The 27,952-nt window shown below is 44.2% G+C and overlaps 1 protein-coding gene across 3 annotated transcripts in view; it reads left to right on the top strand.

The window, feature by feature from the left end:
* The window catches only part of gnao1b (guanine nucleotide binding protein (G protein), alpha activating activity polypeptide O, b), a 243,352-nt gene that overhangs the window by 187,911 nt on the left and 27,489 nt on the right, over positions 1 to 27,952 (top strand). For all 3 annotated transcript variants that reach the window (XM_078211065.1, XM_078211066.1, XM_078211063.1), the window contains exons 5-6: positions 19,917 to 20,045; positions 24,375 to 24,504. In XM_078211065.1, the coding sequence (XP_078067191.1) occupies positions 19,917 to 20,045; positions 24,375 to 24,504 (259 nt within the window). The remainder of the gene's footprint in view (positions 1 to 19,916; positions 20,046 to 24,374; positions 24,505 to 27,952) is intronic.

A 27,952-nucleotide genomic window follows, 5' to 3' on the forward strand; every position in this document is an offset into this window, starting at 1 on the left:
GTTGAATCACAGACCTGTCCAAGACCACAAGAAACTACAAAGGGTCGTGAACAAAGCCCAGTCCATCACTCATACCAGCCTCCCACCCATTGACTCTGTCTACACTTCCCACTGCCTTGGAAAAGCAGCCAGCATAATTAAGGATCCCACCCCAGACATACTCTCTTCCACCTTTTTCCATTGGGAAAAAGATACAAAAGTCTGGGGACACGTACCAACTGACTCAAGAACAGCTTCTTCCCTGCTGACATCAGACTTTCGAATGGACCTACCTCGCATTAAATTGATCTTTCTCTACAGCCTAGCTTTGACTCTTTCCTTTCCTTCTCTATGTAAGGTATGCTTTGTCTGTATGGTGCGCAAGAAACAATACTGTTCACTGTATACTAATACATGTGGCAATAATAAATCAAATCAAATCAGTTCACTGCCTTTTTTCACCAATCGAAAGCAAATGGGCTCATCATTGCCCGACTGGGTGATTCTTGACTCACAATCTAATAACCCACCTCTTATCTCCAATATATTTTGTAACAAAATTGTTCAAAGAAAATGAAAAGAGCACATAGTTCCTCTTTAATGCCCGTATGTTTATCCATACGGATTGCTCAGAACAGTGTCCTGGAGATTAATCTTAATTCCCAGAGGCTCCACGAGAACTCTGGAGCGTAGGCACTCCTACTCGATTTCAAATCACACCCCAACTTGCTCAATACAGCCAGCATTCATATTCTTGAATTGTGTTGGACACTGAGTGCTTTAAGATATGTGCGACTCTCATCCACCTGCCCGCTGATGGATTGTACAAGTCCACAGATCCTTGAAGGTGATGTCACAGGTGGAGAAGGTAGTGAATAAGGCATATGGCATGCTTGCCTTTATAGGATGGGGCAATAAGTATAAAAGTTGGGGTCTGATGTTGCAGTTGTATAGAACGTTGGTTCGGCCGCATTTGGAATACTGCGCCCAGTTCTGGTCGCCACACTACCAGAAGGACGTGGAGGCTTTAGAGAGAGTGCAGAGAAGGTTTACCAGGATGTTGCCTGGTATGGAAGGGCTTAGTTATGAGGAGAGATTGGGTAAACTGGGGTTGTTCTCACTGGAAAGACGGAAGACGAGGGGTGACCTAATAGAGGTGTGTAAAATTATGAAAGGCATAGATAGGGTGAACGGTGGGAAGCTTTTCCCCGGGTCGGTGGTGACGTTCACGAGGGGTCATAGGTTCAAGGTGAGGGGGGGGGAGGTTTAACACGGATATCAGAAGGACGTATTTTACGCAGAGGGTGGTGGGGGCCTGGAATGCGCTGCCGGGCAAGGTGGTGGAGGCGGACACACTGGGAACGTTTAAGACTTATCTAGACAGCCACATGAACGGAGTGGGAATGGAGGGATGCAAAAGAATGGTCTAGTTTGGACCAGGGAGTGGCGCGGGCTTGGAGGGCCGAAGGGCCTGTTCCTGTGCTGTATTGTTCTTTGTTCTTTGTACTTGGTTCAGGAAGAGACCAGGAAGAGTAACGGAAATCAAGATGGCAAACTAACTAAACTGGGCATGAAATCAGGAGGTTGCGCTGAACTCGAACGCTGAAATTGCACAGCACATCAGCAAGTGGTTTATTAAAAGCTCAACAACGCCAAAAAAAAGCTGCTCAGCTGCAGTGTTGCTACAAAGAATCTTTCGGTGAAAGTGCCAGACCATTCCCTTGGGCTGGCGAGTTCGGGCTCTATTTAATAAAATGAGGTAGAACCTTTCTTTTTTATCAAACCCTAGCTGCTCCCTGATGTTTTTATGGATACGGCCTTGGGCACTTGTCTTCCACACTCTGCTCAGGGCCTGTTACAAAGTTCGCACTCCCTTTGTGAGAGATGTGGAACAGGTTTTATGTGCAGTGGTAGCTAAGTGCACCGGAGAAGTATGTGATGAATACCGACAGCTAGCAGAGGGAACGATGTGAAACTATTGGAGAGCTTGGATCGCATTTAGTTTCAGTGAAATGTTGTTTGTAGATTCAGCGGGAGCAATTTACCGATAAAGCAGGCTGCATATGTGAGAGGGAGAGCAAGAGAATGCACAGAGAAGGCAGAAAGGCTAGCGGTAAAGAGGCCAGGTGCAAAGACTCCTGAAAGACAGCAGAATTGTTATGTGTTTGTTATACCCTCACTTCCTGAAATGAGGTTAAAATATTCTGCAGGCTGCCGAATTCCCCCCTCCCCTCAATAAAAACATACACTTGACCATCTGATTGCATTTCCATCCTCTCAGAAGGGACAAGCACAGGGGATTACAATAATGTAGCACATAAATCTCATTCTAATGGATTATTATCATATTAATTGAGTTTTTGATGCTGTTTTAGAATTATAATATTTCAAAAGGCAATATCTCAATTGTCATAGCTTGTCTGATGTTGTGTGTAAAATAATGACATACAATTACAGTATAACCCATTTAATCTCTTGTGAGCTTCTGTTCACTGCCCACCTCACATAATGCATCAGAGTAATTACATAGTGCAGCATGGATATCTTGTACAATGGATCAGCCCTGTGCAGAAGAGGAGCATTAGGTTCTTTGCAGGGCATTGCCACACAATGATCTTCCCTTTGGTGAAGTGGGAGCTCGCTGAGATGGACAACATTGCATTGGAGAGAATCCTGAATGACAATGGCAAACTCATTCAGTGCTTTAATATATTTTGCATATCAGAAGGGAACCGTCACCTGAATTAAGGCAATGTCATTCTCTATCAAAATTTCATTAAAAAGGGATCGAGCTTTTAACATTAAAGTAGCGACAATAGTTAATTCTCGAAGAAGGAGATTACACCATTTGGTCCATCAAGCCCATTCTTCCCAAATCTTAATCCTGGACTGTTGCTCCTGAACTCTTCCAGGACAGATGACAGAATTTGGCAGCAGTTGTAATTTTAATACTGGTATGTTTGCCAGGTCTCTCTCCACCCCTCCCCAATCCCACAACCCCCAAAGTAGGATCAGTTTGTCGACGAATGACCTGAATTACAGTGAGCTGTGTCAAATGTTTCCCTAGCTAGGGGTGGGTTGCATATTCACATTTTGAGGTTCATTCAGATGTTTTTAGGTCAGATTGGCTTTTAAAGAGGAGACAGCTCCAAACAACCAGTTCCAGCTGCAACTGGAATTAAATCAGAGACATTAAGCTAGTTTTATTTTTCTGTTGCTAATGGTGAGACTTCCACCTTTCCATTCACTTTTAAGGCATCTCTCCAGTTCCCCGTCATTGGATCATTTCGTTCACAGAATCACAGAACTGTTACAATGTGGAGGAGGCCATTCATGTTTGCTCTCCAAATGAGCATCATGACATAGTGCTATTCCCCTGCCTTTTCCCTGTAGCGTTGCATTGTTTCTATTCAAAAAATCATCAACTGAACTTTCCTCCACTACACTTCCAGGCAGTGTATTCCAGACCCGAACCACTCACTGCGTGAAAACGTTTTTGTCACTTCGCATTTGCTTCTTTTGCAAATCATTTTAAATCTATGCCCTCTCATTCTTGATCCTTTTACAAGTGGGAATAGTTTCTCTCTATCTACTCTGTCTAGCCCCCTTATGATTTTGAACATCTCTATCAAATCACCTCTTAGCCTTCTTCTCTTCCAAGGACAACAGTCTGAACCTCTTCAATCTATTCACATAAGTGAAGTTTCTCATCCCTGGAACCATTCTTGTAAACCTCTTCTGCACTCTTTCCAATGTATTCTGTCCCTTCCAGAACTGTAGACAATATTCCAACTGAGATCTAACTGTGTCTTGAAAAGTTCAGCATAACCTCCTTGCTCTTGCACGCTATATCCCAATTAATAAAGCCCAGAATACTATTTGCTTTATTAACTGGTCTCTCCATCTGTCCTGCCAACTCTAATGATCTATGCACATATATACTCAGGCCCCTCTGTTCCTGAACCCCCTTAAGAATTTTACCCCTTATTTTATATTGTCTTTTAGAACATAGAACAGTACAGCACAGAACAGGCCCTTCGGCCCACGATGTTGTGCCGAGCTTTATCTGAAACCAAGATCAAGCTATCCCACTCCCTATCATCCACATTTTCACATTCTTCCTACCAAAATCCATCAGCTCACACTTCTCCACATTGAACTTCATCTGCCATCTACCTGCTCATTCAACCAACTTGTCTATGTCAAGTTCTACAGTGTCCCCTTTACAATTTACAATACTTCAAAATGTTTATCATCCGCAGACTTTTAAATTGTCCCCTGCACACCAAGATCTAGATCATTAATATATATCTGGAAAAGCAAGGGTCCCAATACCAATCCTGGAGACAACACTACAAACCTTACTCCAGCCCAAAAAATATCCATTGGCCGGTTCTCTCTGCTCCCTATTATTCAGCCAATTTTGCATCCACATTGCTACTGTTCCTTTTATTCCATGAGCTATAACTTTGCTCACAACTCTGCTGTATCAGATGCCTTATGAAAGTCCATGTACACCAACCACATCAACAACATTACCTTCACCGACCGTTCTTGCTACCTCTTCAAAAAACTCTAAGTTTGTTAATCAAGATTTCCCTTTAGAAATCCACATCGGCTCTTCCTAATCAACACACATTTTTCCATGTGATTACAAATTCTATCCTGGATAATTGTTGATAGCCAGAAGGAAATGCAATTGAGCGCAGCCCATCCTATCCCATCCACCCAACAAGCTCCCTTCCCAAACTGTAGCCACCAGAAGGTGATTGGCGCAACCATCTTAATATTCCCCTTCACCCTGGTAAAGGAATTCATGGACTCGACTGATCACCTCCCCACAGTGGTATTGCTATTTATAATTTGCAATGTAGAAGATCAGAGGCAATAACCTGGATTCTACGACTGTGGGCATAGAATGTGATCTGGGTGGGGGAACTACAGCAAAAGTGGTGCGGTCCTGAAGGACATAGCTGCCAGACTAGGCCTGCAGCAGGTGGTGAGGAAACAAACATAAGGGGAAAACCTACTTGACCTCGTCCTCACCAATTCACCGCTCACATACATCTGTCCATGACAGTATCGATAAGAATAATCATTGCACAGTCCTTGTGGAGATAAACTGCCTTCTTCACACTCAGGCCCCTCCATCATGTTTCTTGCACTACTGCCATGTCAAATGAGGAAAATTCAGAACAGATCTAGCAGCTCAAAACTGGGCAATCATGAGACACTGTGGGTCATCAGCAGAAGAATTATATTGAATCACATTCTGTAACCTCATGATCTAACATATCCCCCACTCTTCTATTACCACCAATCATGGGGAGAAACTCTGGCTCAATGAGGAATGATGTGGAGATGCCGGCGTTGGACTGGGTTAAACACAGTAAGAGGTCTCACAACATCAAGTTAAAGTCCAACAGGTTTATTTGGTAGCAAAAGCCACTAGCTTTTGGAACGCTGCTCCGTCATCAGGTAAGTGGGAGTTCTGTTCACAAACAGGGCATACAATGATAAACTAAATTTACAAAATAATGGTTGGAATGCGAGTCTTTACAGGTAATCAAGTCTTTACAGATACAGACAATGTGAGTGGAGAGAGGGTTGAGCACAGGTTAAAGAGATGTGTATTGTCTCCAGACAGGACAGTTAGTGAGATTTTGCAAGCCCAGGCAAGTCGTGGGGGTTACAGATAGTGTGACATGAACCCAAGATCCCGGTTGAGGCCGTCCTCATGTGTGTGGAACTTGGCTATCAGTCTCTGCTCAGCGACTCTGCATTGTCGTGTGTCATGAAAGGCCGCCTTGGAGAACGCTTACCCGAAGATCAGAGGCCGAATGCCTGTGACCACTGAAGTGTTTCCCAACAGGAAGAGAACACTCTTGCCTGGTGATTGTCGAGCGGTGTTCATTCATCCGTTGTCGTAGCGTCTGCATGGCCTCCCCAATGTACCATGCCTCGGGACATCCTTTCCTGCAGCGTATCAGGTAGACAACTTTGGCCGAGTTGCAAGAGTATGTACCGTGTACCTGGTGGATGGTGTTCTCACATGAGATGATGGCATCCATGTTGATGATCCGGCACGTCTTGCAGAGGTTGCTGTGGCAGGGTTGTGTGGTGTCGTGGTCACTGTTCTCCTGAAGGCTGGGTAGTTTGCTGCAGACAATGGTCTGTTTGAGGTTGGTGCGGTTGTTTGAAGGCAGAAAGTGGGGGTGTGAGGGTAGCCTTGGTGAGATGTCCGTCTTCATCAATGACATGTTGAAGGCTCTGGAGAAGACGTCGTCACTTCTCCGCTCCGGGGAAGTACTTGACGGCGAAGGGTACTCTATCCGCCGTGTCCCGTGTTTGTCTTCTGAGGAGGTCGGTGCAGTTTTTCGCTGTGGCGCGTTGGAACTGTCGATCGATGAGTCGAGCGCCATATCCTGTTCTTATGAGGGCATCTTTCAGCGTCTGGAGGTGCCTGTTGCAATCCTCCTCATCTGAAGAGATTCTGTGTATACGGAGGGCTTGTCCGTAGGGGATGGCTTGTTTAGGGTGGAAGCTGGAGAAGTGGACCATTGTGAGGTTATCCATGGGTTTGCGGTACAGTGAAGTGCTGAGGTGACCGTCCTTGATGGAGATGCGTGTGTCCAAGAATGCAACCGATTCCAGAGAGTAGTCCATGGTGAGTCTGATGGTGGGATGGAACTTGTTGATGTCATCATATAGTTGTTTCAGTGATTGCTCACCATGAGTCCAAAGGAAGAAAATGTCATCGATGTATCTAGTGTATAGCATCGGTTGAAGGTCCTGTGTGGTGAAGAGGTCTTCTTCGAACCTGTGCATGAAGATGTTGGCATATTGAGATGTGAATTTGGTCTCCATGGCTGTTCCAGAAGAACTGGTTGTTGAAGGTGAAGACATTGTGGTCCAGGATGAAGCGGATGAGTTGTAAAATTGCATTTGGAGATTGGCAGTTGTCGGCGTTGAGTACTGAGGCAGTTGCAGCAATGCCATCGTCGTGGGGGATGCTGGTGTAGAGTGCCGAGACATCCATTGTGACGAGGCGTACTCCTGGTTCAACTGCTCCATGTGTGTTGAGTTTCTGTAGGAAGTCCGTAGTGTCGCGACAAAAGCTGGGGGTTCTTTGTACAATGGGTTTCAGGATGCCCTCGACATAGCCGGAGAGTTTCTCGCACAGGGTCCCATTGACTGATATGATGGGACAGCCGGGTGTGTTTGCCTTGTGTATCTTCGGGAGGCATTAGAGATCTCCAATGCGGGAAGTACGTGGGATGAGAGCACGGAGAGTGCTCTGAAGGTCCGGATCAAAGATCTTGATCAGTCTGTTGAGTTGACGGGTGTGTTCTTTGGTTGGCTCTGCGAGTAACTGTCTGTAGTGTTCCTCGTTGTTCAGTTGTCGGTACACTTCTTTGCAGTAATCCATTCTGTTCAGTATGACGATGGCCCCTCCTTTGCTGGTTTGATGACAGTGTTGCGGTTGGTCTTGAGAGCGCGGATGTCATTGCGTTGTGCTTGGGTGATGTTCAGGGCTGTCTTGTGAGTGCGGCTGATGAATCTGGTTTTGACGCACCTCCTGACAGCTTGGGCATACAGGTCAAGTCGAGGGCAGCGCCTTCCGGAGGAGTCCAATTCGACTCTTTTCTCTTCGGTTGCTGCACTGCGGATCTCTCTGTCGGCTGTTCCAGTTCATTGGCTCTCATTGTGTTCGCTGTTGGCCTCTTGGGGTTTGTGGAAGACAAACCCCAAGAGGTTTGTGGTTTGTGGACTCATGGTGAACAATCACTGAAACAACTATATGATGACATCAACAAGTTCCATCCCACCATCAGACTCACCATGTACTACTCTCCAGTATCGGTTGCATTCTTGGACACACGCATCTCCACCTCAGCACTTCACTGTACCGCAAGCCCACGGATAACCTCATGATGCTCCACTTCTCCAGCTTCCACCCTAAACACATTAAAGAAGACGTCCCCCATGGACAAGCCCTCCATATACACAGGATCTGCTTGGATGAGGAGGATCACAGCAGACACCTCCAGATGCTGAAAGATGCCTCATAAGAACAGGATATGGCGCTCGACTCATCGATCGATAGTTCCGACGCGCCACAGCGAAAAACCGCACCGACCTCCTCAAAAGACAAACACGGGACACGGCAGACAGAGTACCCTTCATTGTCCAGTACTTCCCCGGAGTGGAGAAGTTACGACATCTTCTCCAGAGCCTTCAACATGTCATTGATGAAGACGAACATCTCGCCAAGGCCACCCCCACACCCCCACTTCTTGCCTTCAAACAACCGCACAACCTCAAACAGACCATTGTCCGCAGCAAACGACCCAGCCTTCAGGAGAACAGTGACCACGACACCACACAACCCTGCCACAGCAACCTCTGCAAGACGTGCCGGATCATCAACACGGATGCCATCATCTCACTTGAGAGCACCATCCACCAGGTACGTGGTACATACTCTTGCAACTCGGCCAACGTTGTCTACCTGATACGCTGCCGGAAAGGATGTCCCGAGGCATGGTACATTGGGGAGACCATGCAGACGCTACGACAACGGATGAATGAACACCGCTCGACAATCACCAGGCAAAAGTGTTCCCATCCTGTTGGGGAACACTTCAGCAGTCACGGGCATTCGGCCTCTGATCTTCGAGTAAGTGTTCTCCAAGGCGGCCTTCACGACACACGACAACGCAGAATCGCTGAGCAGAAACTGATAGCCAAGTTCTGCACACATGAGGACGGCCTCAACTGGGATCTTGGGTTCTTGTCACACTATCTGTAAACCCCTATGACTTGCCTGGGCTTGCAAAATCTCACTAACTGTCCCAGCTGGAGACAATACACATTTTTTAACCTGTGCTTAATCCTCTCTCCATTCACATTGTTTGTACCTTTAAGACTTGATTACCTGTAAAGACTCGCATTCCAACCATTATTTTATAAATTGAATTTGTGTCGTTATATGCCCTGTTTGTGAACAGAACTCCCACTTACCTGACGAAGGAGCAGCACTCCGAAAGCTAGTGGCTTTTGCTACCAAATAAATCTGTTGAACTTTAACCTGGTGTTGTGAGACTTCTTACTGTGCTATCCCATAAACAGGGCATTTGTTCAATATTTCATCGGAATGATGAACCTTTGACAGTGCAGAACTCCCTCAGTACTGCACTGAAGTGTCAACCGAGATCATGTGCTCAAATCTCTGGAATAGGAGTTGAATGCATAGTCTTCTGATTCAGAAACAAGTGTGCTCCCACTGAACCTAGGCTGACTCCTTGGGGATAATACAAAGAGTAACAATGAGAAGAGAAGAGTAAAAGCATTGGAATTTGGGGGCAAGAGATGAAGATGCATGGAAAACAAGGATACTTAATTGTGTAACCATATACAACTCACTCACTGGTTCAGGATGCACATATCTCACTGCACTTCCTCACCAGCTCCAACATGTTGTATTTGGAGATATTTTGACATGGGCCGGGAAAATCAGAGTACATTACATTGGCAGACCCTACACAATTGACCACTCAGCACCCTCTCAATCTGAGTGACCAAAGGAGCAGTGATTGAGTAATTGTCTCACCAATCTGTCAACATGGGGATAAGCCTTGGCATGAGATTTTCATCTCAGAATCGATCAAAATTGTAAATGTGGCAAGTTGTGTCCATCACCTGGGTCCACCTCATGGAATGGCCATTCTTTAATAGCATTCTTGTCCCAGTGATGTTTGCACTATAACTCATTTTTCTATTCGAAGAGCTGAACAGTGTCACCTAGTTAATTACAGAACAAAAATCCCTGATAGAGGTAGAAGATAGATACGTTGAAATATGAAAGCAGCTGGTGCAAAGCCCTGCCAAGAATCCAAACTTATAAAGCGTTACCTACTCAAAAACCACTTATATTTTAAATGATTTAGAAGAACAGACTAACTTATCGTCTGTTACAATTAAAACTGGCACAGGCAGCAGGAACCTGGTAAACCGAGCTTCATGCATGGTTTAATTTGTGTATTGTGTATAGAGCTGCATCTCCCTTCCTGTCACAGTCCTGTGAGCAAGCTGTAGAAGTATGACTGCCACTTTGTAAAAATAGAATCAACAATTTCAATGCTTTCAGTGTAGTTAATCACTGCTGTTTGTGTTATTTCTCTCTCCCCCTATTGGTCTCTTTCGTCTCTTAGTCTCTCTGTCTTTGATCTTTCTTCCCTCTCAATTCCTTTCCCTCCTGCATTGGTACTTTTTTCTTTATTTTCCATCAATCTCTTTCTCTCCTATCATTGTATCTTTTGTTTTTCTTCTTGTCTCTCTATCTGTCTTTCTCTTTCCCTTTTCTCTATCAGCCTCTCCTGCTGTTTCTGACCTTTCACTTCCCTCTATTTTCCTCATGTGATTGTCTTTTTCCTTGTCTCCTATTGATTCACATTGTTCTCTCCTTCCCTATCATTTTCATTCTTTTTTCGTCCCTAAAATTTTCTGTGCTCCTCTCATTCTGGCATCTTGAGCATCCCCGATGTTAATCCCTCCACTTTTGGTGGAGCTGCATCTTCAGCTCCTATGGCCTTAAGCTCTGGATTCCCTGCCTGAACCTCACAAACTCTCCTTCCCTTTATACCTCCTTTAAGACATTTCTTAAAATCTACCTCTTTGACCAGCCTTTGCTCATCTATCCTAATATCTCCTTCTGTGGCTTGGTATAAAATTTTCTTTCATAACGCTACTGTGAAGCGCCTTGGCGTGATGTGCCATTTACAGCACTGCATAAATGCAAATTGTTGCTGTTGAACTGGCCCCTGAACAAAGAGCCATTAACAAGTTGCAGAAAAGAATCGACAGATTAGTCCTGTGTATTTTGCTATGGGACCTTGCCATTGATTCTCATGGTTCCAGTTGGTAATAAGATTCCAGAGAATCATTAATCTTGAGAGTTTCTTCCCATGCCAACTTCTGCACTGGGAGTCCATGGGGAATAGTTATTCAAATAATGTCCAATTAAAAAAATGCTCTAAAATGTCACCTGTTGTGTAACAGGTGGTAAATGTGCTGTGTTGATGTAATGGGTAATACAGAATCTTGACCCTCTCAGGAAGCTTCCATGTTTGATTACCAATTTGTACTCTGTCAGCTGGGGTAAAAGTACAGATGGAATGATTAATTTCTGTCTGTGAATTGGAAATAGGTTTAAGGACAAAACAAGTAATCAACAGATCAGCTACACTGCTGAAGTCTATGGGATGGAAAGGCAGCCAGAGTGGCTGATCAATCTACCAATGCACCCTTTGCCCCTGTCAAAATGGAATACTACTCCCTCAGTGGCTGGGCTCACTATGAACAAAGAGTTCCTGATACAAAATAATGATTGTCATCTATAGGATCATATCTCAGCATGCAGTGTCACATCCACTTATTATTCTAGCATTCCATTGATTTTAGAAGAAGTTATGACTGCCGCTAGCATATGAAGAGTTTTAACAACACCAGGTTAAAGTCCAACAGGTTTATTTGGTAGCAAATACCATTAGCTTTCGGAGCGCTGCTCCTTCATCAGATGGAGTGGAAATGTGCTCTCAAACAGGGCACAGAGACACAAAATCAAGTTACAGAATACTGATTAGAATGCAAATCCCTACAGCCAACCAGATCTTAAAGATACAGACAATGTGGGTGGAGGGAGCATTAAGCACAGGTTAAAGAGATGTGTATTGTCTCCAGACAGGACAGCCTGCAAGTCCAGGAGGCAAGCTGTGGGGGTTACTGATAATGTGACATAAATCCAACATCCCGGTTTAGGCCGTCCTCATGTGTGCGGAACTTGGCTATCAGTTTCTGCTCAGCGACTCTGCGCTGTCGTGTGTCGTGAAGGCTGCCTTGGAGAACACTTACCTGAAGATCAGAGGCTGAATGCCTGTGACTGCTGAAGTGCTCCCCCACAGGAAGAGAACAGTCTTGCCTGGTGATTGTCGAGCGGTGTTCATTCATCCATTGTCGTAGCGTCTGCATGGTTTCCCCAATGTACCATGCCTCGGGACATCCTTTCCTGCAGCGTATCAGGTAGACAACGTTGGCCGAGTTGCAAGAGTAGGTACCGTGTACCTGGTAGATGGTGTTCTCACGTGAGATGATGGCATCCGTGTCGATGATCCGGAACGTCTTGCAGAGGTTGCTGTGGCAGGGTTGTGTGGTGTCGTGGTCACTGTTCTCCTGAAGACTGGGTAGTTTGCTGCGGACAATGATCTGTTTGAGGTTGCGCGGTTGTTTGAAGGCAAGAAGTGGGGGTGTGGGGATGGCCTTGGCGAGATGTTCGTCTTCATCAATGACTTGTTGAAGGTTCCAGAGGAGATGCCGTAGCTTCTCCACTCCGGGGAAGTACTGGATGACGAAGGGTACTCTGTCCACCGTGTCCCGTGTTTGTCTTCTGAGGAGGCCGGTGCGGTTTTTTGCTGTGGTGCGTCGGAACTGTTGATCGATCAGTCGAGCGCCCATATCTTGTTCTTATGAGGGCATCTTTCAGCGTCTGGAGGTGTCAGTTGTGATCCTTCTCATTCGAGCAGATCCTGTGTATACGGAGGGCCTGTCCGTAGGGGATGGCTTCTTTAACGTGTTTAGGGTGGAAGCTGGAGAAGTGGAGCATCGTGAGGTTATCCGTGGGCTTGCGGTACAGTGAGGTGCTGAGGTGACCGTCCTTAATGGAGATGCGTGTGTCCAAGAATGCAACCGATTCCGGAGAGTAGTCCATGGTGAGTCTGATGGTGGGATGGAACTTGTTGATGTCATCATATAGTTGTTTCAGTGATTGCTCACCAGGACTCCAAAGGAAGAAAATGTCATCGATGTATCTAGTGTATAGCATCGGTTGAAGGTCCTGTGTGGTGAAGAAGTCTTGTTCGAACCTGTGCATGAAGATGTTGGAATATTGAGGTGCGAATTTGGTCCCCATGGCTGTTCCGTGTGTCTGGATGAAGAACTGGTTGTTGAAGGTGAAGACATTGTGGTCTAGGATGAAGCGGATGAGTTGTAAAATTGCATCTGGAAACTGGCAGTTGACGGCGTTGAGTACTGAGGCCGTTGCAGCGATGCCATCATCGTGGGAGATGCTGGTGTAGAGTGCCGAGACATCCATTGTGACGAGGAGCGCTCCTGGTTCAACTGCTCCATGTGTGCCGAGTTTCTGTAGGAAGTCCGTAGTGTCGCGACAAAAGCTGGGGGTTCTTTGTACAATGGGTTTCAGGATGCCCTCGACATAGCCGGAGAGGTTCTCGCACAGGGTCCCATTGCCCGATACGATGGGACGGCCAGGTGTGTTTGCCCTGTGTATCTTTGGGAGGCAGTAGAGATCTCCAACGTGGGAAGTACGTGGGATGAGAGCACGGAGGGTGCTTTGAAGGTCCGGATCAAAGGTCTTGATCAGAGTGTTGAGTTGACGGGTGTGTTCTTTGGTCGGATCTGTGGGTAACTGGCTGTAGTGTTCCTCGTTGTTCAGTTGTCGGTACACATCTTTGCAGTAATCCGTTCTGTTCAGTATGACGATGGCCCCTCCTTTGTCTGCTGGTTTGATGACAATGTTGCGGTTGGTCTTGAGAGCGTGGATGGCGTTGCGTTGTGCTTGGGTGATGTTCGGTGCTGTCTTGTGAGTGCGGCTGATGAATTTGGTGTTGACGCACCTTCTGATGGCTTGGGCATACATGTCAAGTCGAGGGCAGTGGCCTTCCGGAGGAGTCCAATTTAACTCTTTCCTCTTCGGTTGCACTGCGGATCTGATAGCCAAGTTCCGCACACATGAGGACGGCCTAAACCGGGATGTTGGATTTATGTCACATTATCAATAACCCCCACAGCTTGCCTCCTGGACTTGCAAGCTGTCCTGTCTGGAGACAATACACATCTCTTTAACCTGTGCTTAATGCTCCCTCCACCCACATTGTCTGTATCTTTAAGATCTGGTTGGCTGTAGGGATTTGCATTCTAATCAGTATTCTGTAACTTGATTTTGTGTCTCTGTGCCCTGTTTGAGAGCACATTTCCACTCCATCTGATGAAGGAGCAGCGCTCCGAAAGCTAATGGTATTTGCTACCAAATAAACCTGTTGGACTTTAACCTGGTGTTGTTAAAACTCTTACTGTGTTCACCCCAGTCCAACGGGCAGCTCCACATCATGGCTAACATATGAGGCAGAGAAACGTTTGATATTGATATTGGCTGTGGGTTTTTTAGGTAACTGACAACTAACTACCAATGTCAGTTTGAATGCATGGAGAATTTTTTGTCAAATCATTGATTAATTTTGTTAGTAAAGCATTGTTTGAGTCTCCCATCTTATTTGTGCAGCAGATGTCTGAAGCATGCCGTATCTTTTATAACGCAAGTGGACATCACTCGCGCCATCCAAATAACTCGGCGACATTTTAAACAGTAGTCAAACCATGCAACAAAAGAAATGTGTAATTCCTGAATGCAAAGAAAAATGGTATTGCTGAATGTCCATGCATAGATGAACTAAACTTTCAGGCATGTTAGTAGCTGCCAGGGGTGGTTCCACAACCTGGCTCCCTCCGTAGGGAGCAGCTATCGTGCAGAGAATCGCAGGAACACAAGCCATGATTTTCTGTCCACTAAAATTAGTGAATGGCGCGTGCCATTTCACTATGTATGTTCTCCTTGTGAGAGGCACCTCTTCCAGACAGCACTGGACGGTAGGTTCGTCTCGTAAATTACCTGTTCTGCCAGGCTCTGTTGGGAAGAGATCATTGTTGTTGATTTGCATCTAAATCACTGTAACCAAATTATGCATAACTTAAGGTATTTTACCATCACCTCTGAACTGGTTAGTTTATAATGCCTCTTGCTGTATTAACGGAAAGAACATACCTTACATTAATGCAGCAGTTCCTAAATTGCCATTGAAATTATTTGGTTTCATTTCCGTTTTTGGAATGCTGAAAATGAGCTGGGATTGGGCACAGCTCCAAATCACAATACACTTGGATAGGGGCAATATGAGATTTCATATCAACAAATGTGTCAATCTATTTTAGCAAGGAGATTGAGTGACTAGGTGTTTATTTCACAGCCTTCATGATGTGAAATCAGGTTCATAGACTGCAACATAAAACTCATAATGCCCTTTTTACTAAGGTCTATAAGCTTCAGACTAAACAAATCATCAGTAAATACCCCAGTAAGGATGAAAGTCTGCAATGTAAAATTCGCACCTACACACTCCGCACTACGCACAAAGCATGCAAAAGATTCATCAGTATGTTGGGTTAAATGTAATGGAATCTTTGAATGAGTGTGATCAGGTTAGATTTGAGGGAATGCTTGATTATGATTGGGTTAGACTGGAGGGAATAGTTGAGTAACTGATTCATTTTTGCTTGATATGGTGAATATTCCAGTAAGTATGGAGACAAAGAACAAGAACAAAGAACAATACAGCACAGGAACAGGCCCTTCGGCCCTCCAAGCCCGCGCCGCTCCCCGGTCCAGGATTGAATCCTGAATCCAGGATCCCCGCCCAATTTTCCAGCCTATCTACATACCAATATCCTATCCACCGAGCTGTCCCTCACAGCTACGATGCTTTGTTCATTACAACCTATTAACTCACCCCCACCCCCCCATTCCAGACCATGTGATCTCCAGGGAGAGGCGAAAACCCAGAGTGAAAAACCCCAGGGCCAATATGGGGAAAAAAAAAAAATCTGGGAAATTCCTCTCCGACCCCCTGAGGCGATCGAAACGAGTCCAGGAGATCACAATGGCCCTGATCGGAAAATGCTTCCCAACCCTAGTCATTTCCACTTCCACGAACACCATATGAATTCCCTGCCCCCGAGACAGGTTCCCAACTATCCGCAGTCTCGCTCTGTACTGGCACCAGCAAGATGATCATAGAATTAAGCCTTGAAACAAGAAACAAGGAACAATTAGCCCGCGCCGCTCCCTGGTCCAAACTAGACCACTCTTTTGTATCCCTCCATTCCCACTCCGTTCATATAGCTGTCTAGATAAGTCTTAAACGTTCCCAGTGTGTCCGCCTCCACCACCTTGCCCGGCAACACATTCCAGGCCCCCACGACCCTCTGTGTGAAATATGTCCTTCTGATATCTGTGTTAAACCTCCCCCCCTTCACCTTGAACCTATGACCCCTCGTGAACGTCACCACCGACCCGGGGAAAAGCTTCCCACCGTTCACCCTATCCATGCCTTTCATAATTTTATACACCTCTATTAAGTCTCCCCTCATCCTCCGTCTTTCCAAGGAGAACAACCCCAGTTTCCCCAATCTCTCCTCATAACCAAGCCCCTCCATACCAGGCAACATCCTGGTAAACCTCCTCTGTACTCTCTCCAAAGCCTCCACGTCCTTCTGGTAGTGTGGCGACCAGAACTGGACGCAGTATTCCAAATGCGGCCGAACCAACGTTCTATACATCTGCAACATCAGACCCCAACTTTTATACTCTATGCCCCGTCCTATAAAGGCAAGCATGCCATATGCCTTCTTCACCACCTTCTCCACCTGTGACGTCACCTTCAAAGATCTGTGGACTTGCACACCCAGGTCCCTCTGCGTCTCTACACCCTTTATGGTTCTTCCATTTATCGTGTAGCTCCTCCCTACATTATTCCCACCAAAATGCATCACTTCGCATTTATCAGGATTGAACTCCATCTGCCATTTCCTTGCCCAAATTTCCAGCCTATCTATATCCTTCTGTAGCCTCTGACTATGTTCCTCACTGTCTGCAAGTCCTGCCAGTTTTGTGTCGTCTGCAAACTTACTGATCACCCCAGTTACTCCTTCTTCCAGATCATTTATATAAATCACAAACAGCAGAGGTCCCAATACTGAGCCCTGCGGTACACCACTAGTCACAGGCCTCCAGCCGGAAAAAGACCCTTCCACTACCACCCTCTGTCTTCTATGACCAAGCCAGTTCTCCACCCATCTAGCCACCTCCCCCTTTATCCCATGGGATCCAACCTTTTTCACTAGCCTACCATGAGGGACTTTGTCAAACGCTTTACTAAAGTCCATATAGACAACATCCACGGCCCTTCCTTCGTCAACCATTTTGGTCACTTCTTCAAAAAACACCACCAGGTTAGTGAGGCATGACCTCACTCTCACAAAACCATGTTGACTATCGTTAATGAGTTTATTCCTTTCTAAATGCGCATACATCCTATCTTTAAGAATCTTCTCCAACAACTTCCCCACCACGGACGTCAAGCTCACCGGCCTATAATTACCCGGGTTATCCTTCCTACCCTTCTTAAATAACGGGACCACATTGGCTATCCTCCAATCCTCTGGGACCTCACCTGTGTCCAGTGACGAGACAAAGATTTGCGTCAGAGGCCCAACGATTTCACCTCTCGTCTCCCTGAGCAGCCTTGGATAGATTCCATCAGGCCCTGGGGATTTGTCAGTCTTTATATTCTCTAACAAACCTAACACTTCCTCCTTTGTAATGGAGATTTTTTCCAACGGTTCAACACTCCCCTCCGAGACACTCCCAGTCAACACACCCCTCTCCTCTGTGAATATCGACGCAAAGTATTCATTTAGGATCCCCCCTACCTCTTTGGGCTCCAAGCATAAGTCCCCACTTTTGTCCCTGAGAGGTCCGATTTTTTCCCTAACAACCCTTTTGTTCCTAACGTATGAATAAAATGCCTTGGGATTCTCCTTAATCCTGTCTGCCAAGAACATTTCGTGACCCCTTTTTGCTCTTCTAATTCCCCGTTTGAGTATTTTCCTACTTTCATTGTACTCCTCCAGAGCTCCCTCCGTTTTTAGCTGCTTGGACCTAACATACGCCTCTCTTTTCCTTTTGACCAGTCCCTCAATTTCCCTGGTTATCCACGGCTCTCTAATCCTACCCTTCCTATCCTTCTTTTTTACAGGCACATGCTTGTCCTGTAGCCCTAACAACCGTTCCTTAAAAGACTGCCACATACCAGATGTGGATTTACCCTCAAACAGCCTCTCCCAATCAAGAGCTGCCAATTTCTGCCTGATCCCAATAAAGTTAGCCTTCCCCCAATCCAACACCTTACCCTTGGGACACCACTCATCCTTTTCCATCACTATCCTAAAGCTAACAGAATTGTGGTCACTATTTGCCACATGTTCCCCAACCAAAACTTTGAAGACCTGACCGGGCTCATTCCCCAGTACCAGGTCCAGTATAGCCCCCTCTCTAGTTGGGCTGTCCACATATTGTTCCAACGAACCCTCCTGTACACATTTTACAAATTCCTCCCCATCCAGAGTCCCTGCCCTCAGCGATTTCCAGTCTATACCAGGGAAATTGAAGTCTCCCACTACAACAACCCTATATTTCCTGCACCTATCCAGTATCTCCTGACATATCCATTCTTCCACTTCCCTTGGGCTGTTGGGGGGCCTGTAGTACACCCCCAACATAGTGACTGCGCCTTTCCTGTTTCTAAGCTCCACCCAGAGTGACTCGCTACACGACTCCTCCGAATTGTCCTCCCTCTGCACCGCTGTAATATGCTCTCCAACCAATACCGCTACTCCCCCACCTCTTTTGGCCCCTCCTCTGTCTCGCCTAAAACACTTGTACCCTGGAATATTCAGCTGCCAGTCTTGTCCCTCTTTCAACCAAGTCTCTGTCACCGCAACCACATCCAAATTCCTCGTGCGCATTAAGGCCCCAAGTTCATCTGTTTTACCTGCTACGCTCCTTGCATTGAAGTATAAGCACTCCAGACCCCCAGGCTCAGTGAGGTTACTAAGACAGTAGTAATAGGGGAGGCTTAGTATTTTACTACTGTCGTCTCTATGTTAGAGTATGCAATAGTAATGTTTAATGGAATTATCAGGGATTGGTAAAAAGTTTATTGATTTTGTGTTTATATTGCTATTAAGCTTAGTAAGACAAGTACTTGCAATTGCTTCCAGTTAGTGTGATTTACAGCGCTGTGAATTCATTTCTATTGCTGATACCGGCTTTACAAAATGAAATGACGGAATAGAATTTATATACAACTAAAGGAAACAAAGAACATATTACACATGATGGGTTCTAGCCACAGAAACCCCCAAATAACTAACTCTGACCCTGTCTTCAGACTTCCAGTGAAGATAAGGGTAATTTTTTTTGACACATAAAGCTGGGTAGATATTTCTACCAAAGAAAGGTAGAAAGAACTAGCCAGGAAGGTATTTTCAGTAAGTTACTGTATGTGGTTAAACAATAACCCCTGTTCAGTCTGAGAAGTTAATTATTGTTATTCATTGGTGGCATGCTGAGATTAATAGGAAGTTAATGTACCTTAAATATAGCAGGTAACCTTCACCCCTGCAGTGGCCATTCAAATCAATTCTTACACTAGCAGTAAAGGGGCAAGTGAAAGAGTTCATGTCTCCTTAATTACAGTCTAACTTACATAAAATAAAAAATACATTTCTTGTCCCTACCCTATAGCCTTTTAAAAAGATGTAATTCCATCCCCAAAATTGAGAGCCTTGCAAGGCAATAGCTCAGTCAATTAATTCAGCAAAAAGTGGCCATCGGTTTCACTTCATCCAAACGCCATAGTCTGAGGGTAGCTGACTGAAGAGAAGAGGAAAGGTCAGCCCCTTCTCGCAAGGCTGGCAGAGAATTCTGCAGAACATTTGTGTATTTCAGTCCATTTCTGTTGACTAGTTGAATGTTTTGAATCAATATGTATGTTCGTACGTTATCGACACTGGGAATAATTCTCTGGGGAAGAGCATGTTCTTTATAATTGTTTGATTGATTTACATTTGAAAAATGTCTCTGGAGACTTCTGATCACTTTGCAGTGCAGTACATTATTGTTGGGAAGTCCAGCACTTACAGTGCAATTGAGGACTTGTTTCATAACCGCTTCTGTTTTCTTCCAGTTACCTAGACAGCTTAGATCGGATTGGAGGGAATGATTACCAGCCGACAGAGCAGGATATCCTCCGAACCAGAGTGAAGACCACTGGCATCGTAGAAACTCACTTTACATTCAAAAACCTGCACTTCAGGTGAGTCAGGTTAAATAGGACAGAATCGTACCTCCCCACATAGGGCGTAGTCCTCCTATCATATCAATAGATAATTAATCAAACATTTACCATTAGCTTAGATATAGGGGAAATATTGAACAAGATCTTATTCAAAACCCACCTACTTGAACCGTGTTAAACTTGGATCCATTGAATGTGATTGTGTTTGACATATTTAGGAGTGTATCAATAAATAAGAAAGGTTCCCCTATATTGCCTCTTCAGTAAGTACTGAGATGCGTTATGGAGTCACCATTCCTTATCCCTTTCCAACAAGAATCTCCATCCAAGTACAGATAACATTAACAGTCAAGAATCAATGTATTCCCCACATCTAGGGAGCTTCATTCATCCAGTTACTAAGACCAGTGGCAGTCAAGAATTCACCAAGTTGGTACATGCCACATTGTACAATGGCTTATCAGGCATAACCAATTTAAATGTGTTTAAGTGGCTTTTGCTATGGTAAGGAATCACTCAGGACCCTTATCACTCACAGCCGTGGATAGCACACAAAAAAGATTAGAACCCAAATGCTAATATCATGGAAACGTCATCATTTAAACTGCCCAGTTGCTTAGGCAAAACATGTGGATCATTCAACACTATATCAGACAAAAAGCCTCAGAGTGCAGGGACAATGAGAGAGGTGGTGGAGTGGTTGAGTGTCGCCAGGGAGACTGACTTCATATCTGCAAATGATCGCACCGAGGGGAAGCACGTGGATGGGGAAGAGAAAAGGACTAAGGGTAGACAAAGACTCCAGAGTTGATGGTGACAGAGCAGAAACAGAAGCCAGCGCTGGGGCGGTTCTGCCTGGGATTTGACAGGGAAAAGCGAAACTAGGCAATGGCATTTCCACCCAGTTGGACACTGGAGAAGGATGATGTGGTCAACCATGAGATTGAGGAGTGCACCAAGATGACTGTTACAAAAGATGCCATTTGTGACTTCGATAGAAGAAGTTGAAATATAGATTTCCTAGAAAAGCAGACATGGATTCGAGAGGCTTTTGTAATAATCCAGCATCGTGCTTATTTTTTTAAAAATTGCCCGTAAATGATCAAATTCAATTTTACAACTTGTGATGGAATTTGAACTCTGACCTCTGGATAACTAATCCAGTATCCAGCCTAATACCTCACAATCACAGGGGAGTCCAACAAATGACAGAACCACTTCACTTGGAAGAGATCGGTCGTGTACACACTGATGGAAGTGGCTGAGTGGTTGCTTTTTTCCCTGCAGGGTGGAGGTTCCCATCCTTGGGGCAGTGGTTCAGACTGTTTCCCATTCCCCAGGGTCTAGTTTGCATTTCAAAAGATTTTTCATTTCATTAAGTGACTTATTGTTACGAATGATTAAATGATTTTCGGAGACAGTTTGAGATACCTGCAGATGAGGGATTGTGTGGCTCACGGGAGTTGATAGCAGGTGGTTTTCATTAATTAGCTTGCGTGGGCACTTATACACCACAGAGGTTTGATCATTAACTTTTTAACGGACTGCCAGTCGTAACATAAAAGATCAAAATTTACATTTTAAAAAAACTATATTATTTCCTATACAAGAAATAAACATAAATCAAAGGGATTAAATTTTAACTGATGCACACCAGATCAATACAATTGCATACCAATTTGAAAAGCAGTCTGAACAGACCATTATAAACAAGGTTAGTTACTGTATTCAGGTTAGTATTACAGTATCCTGTACACGGTCTAGATCTACTCTGTGCCCATGTTAGTTCCCATTAGACTGTATCAAGGCTAAGACCTTGTACCCAAATTACTACTTAGCACCATCTGTCCTGTACTCAGTCTAAGCCAATGGCCAGCAACCCCTGCCAGGTACACAGTGCCCTGAACCTGCCCAAAAGGAAGTTCCAGTAAAACTGGCACCAGTCGATCCCATTCTGAACTGGGAAATGAAGGCCAGCTCCGAACTGCTGGTCCAATAGGAACTGCCAGTAGTACTGGTGCGTACTGGTCATCTTCCAATTTACCCAGTGGAATTTCTGGCTTCAGTCATGAGCTGCATTTATTGCTGGTGTACTTGTACGTTCCAGGCTCAAATGAGGATCAACTGATGCCAGTAATCAACTAAAAGAACACAGACACTTTCCTGTGCGTCGGTGTCTGTGCGTCGGTGTCTGTGTATCGGCGTCTGTGTATGTGCGTCTGTGTATGTGCCTGAATGTGTCCATATGTATTAATAGGTGTAATTGAGCAGAATTTGAGGTTACAATTCAATATGTTCAGACAAAACATTCAAAATAAGAGTAAAAGTTGTGCAATTTTTTACTGTCAGGGAATAAAAGAGGACAAACACAATTAAAATATAGACACTATTGACACTGCTTGTAATTGATTCTAGACAAAACACTCAGAATAAAGGTTTAAATAAAAGCTGTGCAGACTTTATTGTGGGAGAAATACCTTCCCAATTATGCAGTTGCTCCACATACACGCTTTCCTCCCCAGCCGTGACAGTCTTTGCGGGGACTGCAGTCTCAGTCTGCCCGGACGGTGCTATTACACTGAGAGGTGTCTTCCTGGTCTGCGTTGTCTATAATGCGAGGCTGGTGCAGTCATCTTGCTACAACTGGAAGCAAAAAACCAAAGTCCATGATTTTTAATTCAAAGTTTGGGGGAACATTGACATAACCCCAATAAACCTATCGTCTTTTTCCAACCAGAGGAATACTGCACTGAAAGAGATGTGGTGGCTAAAGTTTAAATTGCAGTTCTATAAACAAATGCCTGAAGGCTGCAAGAATTTCTTCTTGGAGGCAGTGATTCAGCATGGAACTATCCTCCACCTTTTCCTGGATGGCGTGCAGACACCTCTATCTAGTACATGACTAATGTCCATGAGCTTTTTTCAAGATCTACATCCAGTGCTTATTATCAACTCCTGGATACACACCTCTGGTGTCTAGGGCTGCTATCTTGGTCCCGGCTGCTATCAGTTTATATATGATGACTACTAGAAGAGTGTGTAACTAGATGAGGATATTTCTTCCTGTGTAACAAGTATCCTGGCCAAGTAACCTCTTATCTATTGTGGTATATATTGGGATAATACCCATATTTTTACATCTCAGGTAATTTGGATTATGAAGTTAGGCTCCTGTATCTAAATTTTGAATTATCTAAGTACATAAGGAAATTTTGTCACTGTAATTATACAAAAGAGGGATATAGTCCCCACAACAAGTGTATATTTGAAGGGTTATTCCTGCAGAGCATCAATCACTGTGAGAGCAGTCTCAAATCAGTCAAGGTGATCTTCAATGTCACAAGATCTCACCAAGATGCTTAACTTCTCCAAATTTCTATTTTTGTCACCCGACTTGTCGCTTCATAGCTGCAATCTCTCAGTTTTCACAGGTCTTACCCCAGCCCATACTCATTCTGTCACCTTCCATGGTACCAATCTTGTGTCATATGCTTACCCATTGCAGTTGTCGCAATGAAATATATGCCGTTACATAAGGGCCATTGTTTTTTTGCCCTGGGTGCTACCCACTGTCCACTTTGTACAACACAGTGAATTCCAACAACACCAGTTTCTGCTTCTGTGCCTTTTGTCAGTGTAGGATTGTGAACTATAAGATGCAGTTGATGAAGAGATATTTTGTTTTGGCTAGAAGAGATACACAGCACAGAAACAGGCCATTGTGTCCAACTGATCTATGTCAGTGACTATACTCCACATGAGCTGCTTCTGATTTCCCCCTCTTCTAACCCCATCAGCATAACCTTTTATTCCTTTCTTGCTCATCTAGCTTCCCCTTAAACATAACTGTGATATTTGTCTCAGGTACTCTGCCGTAGCAAGTTCCACATTCACACCTCACGAGTAGAAAGGTTCCCTCAGAATTCCTTATTGGATTTATTGTTGACTGTCTTGTTTTCTATTTATTCTTGGGATGTTGGTGTCGCTGACTGGGCCAGCATCTGCTATGCACCTATCCTATCAAACCCTGCATATGCCGGTTCCTGCCCCAGAGATTGCATGTGACTGCAAGTGACTGACTGCTACAACAGTGGGTGTAACTGTACAATCCTGCATGTTGGCTTCCTCAGTCAAGGCCAGAAACTCCACATAAAGGGAATTGTGGCCACAAGAACGTGTACTACTACTCCATATTGGACGGCATGGGAACATCACAATAACACCGCTAGGTATTTAGTCTTGTGGACAATCGGGAAAGTCAGGCTGAATGTTATCTGTCAGTTCAAAACTCCAAAACTGAATGGTTTGTCAGTCTTATTTAAATAAAATGTTGCATTTTCTTCACAGACTGTTTGATGTGGGAGGCCAAAGGTCAGAGAGAAAGAAATGGATCCACTGCTTTGAAGATGTGACAGCAATTATTTTCTGTGTGGCCCTGAGTGGCTATGACCAGGTGCTCCATGAAGATGAGACCACGGTGAGTAGGGTCCCAGCAGATGGTGTAGGCCCAATAGTCGATGTGTGGACTGTCTGGCAGATTACTGAATGATCATTTTGGTCTTTGTCCTGCAGTTCATCCAATGAAAGACAGAACCATGGTTTCACTGGTGTGTGTCTGTGGGTGTGGGTATGTATGTGTGGGTGTGTGTAAATACATGTTTGTATGCATGCAGCTCTACACGTGGAAGTTCTCAAACAGTTTTGTGCATGAAACTATAGGCGAAGTCTCCCTTTTGGCCGAGAGGATCTGAACAGAAAGGAAGGGCAGAACTGTGATTCCTCTTTATCTACAGGCAATGAGAGGATTGAATTATATTACATGCAATAAGATTTCTCTCATGCTATATAAAGTACTATGAGAGATGGATTGGTGTCTTTGCCAATGTCCGTGAGATACTGGGTAGACACGAGGTGCTTTGGCTCTCGGGTATTTATTTTATTTGTAACACAGGGTTGTGCTGCTGAAGTTGAACAATTTGTTACTGCCGGACTACCTCTCACTCTAACTGTACTTTATCTTTTGTTGAAAATGGTTTGCTATTACATAGAGACACATTGAGTGGTTTCCTGGCGCATTTACCAGTCTTTTCTCTCTATCAACACCCACCCCCCCCCCCCCCCCTTTGACTTTCTCAAAATGGCTGAAAAAATGCACTTTATTTTAAGGGATCTGAAAATAAAACAATAGAGTGTTTAATATAGAACCAGGCTTTGAGAACAGAGTGGGGACCTAGCTTGTTTGAGATTTGCTGCTCTTGTAATTCAGTTCCAGGATTCTCCGACGCTATCCTCATTCAGGATTTCTAATGTAACAAATAACATTCTGATTGATGCAGGGCAAGATTTGAAGTCTCTGACATGCATGTGCTTATAGGACAAGTCTGGGAGAAGTATATTATCTCAATACAATCTCATAGCACTTCTCATGTATCCCCTCTTCCTTTAAAACCATTCTGTATTGTTGGTTGATTGTTAGGATTGTATCAGTATTAAGCCGGATGTGAACTAATGACCTTTGCTTCCTAGCATGTGTTCAACTCGATATTCCAACACTCCTTCCTCTAGCAGTAATCAAAAGCAGACTGATTATGTATATTGATGTGTTCAAATGATGGCACACACCTAAATGTTTTGTATTCTGGAGTTGGGGAGATGGTTGCTGTCAAATTTTCAACCAAGTTTCCCCAGACTGAAAGTGTAATGTGCAAGGAGTCATGGATGCGGGAATGTTACTGTAGGGTTGCCCAACAGAGACTTGAATCTGGCCTGAACATGCAATGGCATATGACCATTCTGAGCCATATGGATTACCATGGAAATTTGCTCCAGTGGTTCCCACTTACTTCCAATGACTCTACTGCTTTGTTAAACAGCTATACAACTTAATACAAGACAATGACTAACAATGCCCAGTGCAAGCTGTATTCTTCGTGTGTATCCCCATTAACTGTTTCTTCCATTTATTGAAAATACAATCACTATATTTTCATCTTGGTGTACAGTGCAATCAGCAGTAAATAGGTGAAGGGATAACATGGTGTTGCATTGTTTCTGTGGTGCTAGCAATCATCATGGCTTTGGATGACCTTAAATTTGTCTGTAACTTGCTATATAGTGGTTTTGCTAATAATGAAACATCGTCAACACTACAAGACAGTCACAGTCACAGACAACAATCCTCCTTCGGTAATTCTTTCAATTTTGTTTTATTGAACATTTAATTTTACATAAATCCAATGGGACAATGCAACAGTGATGGGGGCATGTTAAGACTATTGTATTCCAAGAGATACATTACCATACTACATCGGTAACAAAATATAGCTAATAAAAGTGCTCTATGTAATTTTGTAAAAGTAGATTCCAAACTGTACTCTGATTTAGTAGTAACCCTTTTTGAGGATATAACTGAGTCCCAAAAAGGCAGGATTGATCGTATGTTCTTTCCCCACAGGATAGTGGGCATTTGGAGCAGACTCCCAAAGAAGCTAGCTGATATGAGTTAATTTGACACCTATGAATCTGGATGAATACTGTTGAGAAAGGTGATTGAGGTAGAGGCTGAATCTTAATATTCTTTAAATAGAAATCAATAGATGATAGGACTGAGGTGGAGTCATTGATATATCTTTTAGATGGAATTGTTTGATCAGTTGAAAGTCTTTTTCCTACATTGTTACACTGAAAGGCAATGGGGTGTGTATTTTCACAAGTCCAAATGACCTCTGGCGGCCACAGGTTAAAAATATATTGCAATTAGATATCCAGCCAATATAATGATATCAATCGATGCACAGAAGTATTAATGACCATTCATTAATCTGATAAATGGAAAAGTCTGGGTTAGCAAAATGTTGAAAATTTGACCTAAAAGATCTGTTAACATCTGAAAAGATGGGATAAGATTTCATACTTCTTCAAAAAGGTATGATGGTAGTGTTTATTCATATGTAGTTAATATCTCCAAAGTGTTGCAGCATTCAAATTGACAGAGAAAGGTCTGACAATGTTATCTTTATTCACATCATTTACTGATTTCATTCAGCCCTTCCAGCATGAGTCTGACTGAAAGAATCCATTTCTACAATAATGAGCTGCTGTTCAAATCTTTTCTCTTTGGAATATTAATTGATCAGGTGTATGAACTTTCTGTTCAAGTAAACATCCTTGGAATGTGAGACCAAGGAAGGATGGGGCAGTGTTTTCTAATTGCGATTTCCATTGAAGAGGAAGTATTTGCAGTGGATGGTACACGCGAGAGTGAAATAGATTGTTGCAATCATATGTGATGAACACAAGGTGGCAACACTGAAGTAAAGTGTCAATATTCAGGACCTCAGCCATCAGTGAACGGTATAGCTGAAACTGTAGAACTGTCTTTTAGACATACTGAGAATCTCAAGAAGCAAAATGCAATCAAAGTGTTCTATTTGTGTGAACTTTCAATGGTTACAGGCTAAATTCCACTCTATTCATTATGTAAAGAGACACTCCTCTGGGGCATGCTGCATAGATGCTAGTGATTTTTTCTGGATTGCACTGTGACATAACAGTGTGCCTTCAATGCTGAGTGACCATCCCATGATTCTGGGTGTGCTTCGTCCTCCTTTTGTCTGCTCTCTGGTATCACGTCCCTGGGGGAAGGAAGCAGCCTTCCAGCTCCAGCCTCACGCTACAGCCTCATGACACCATTCCAGCACCGGCTGACTGTTGCAAACAAAACCTAATAATGAGATTTTGAGACACCAACCCAAATTAGCAGGTATGAAGCTTCTCTTGACCAAGAATTGAAAACAGCAGTGTGACCTCTGGCCTGAACCTTGTCACGAGTTCCTCCCACCACCTTATGCCATGTAGAAGACATCAGAGTCTTTGCCAAATTTCTTTCTTCTGTCTTTTACTTTACCTCAACATTTGCACTGTAA

Source organism: Mustelus asterias, chromosome 4 (assembly GCF_964213995.1).
Source record: "Mustelus asterias chromosome 4, sMusAst1.hap1.1, whole genome shotgun sequence".
Lineage (NCBI taxonomy): Eukaryota > Metazoa > Chordata > Chondrichthyes > Carcharhiniformes > Triakidae > Mustelus > Mustelus asterias.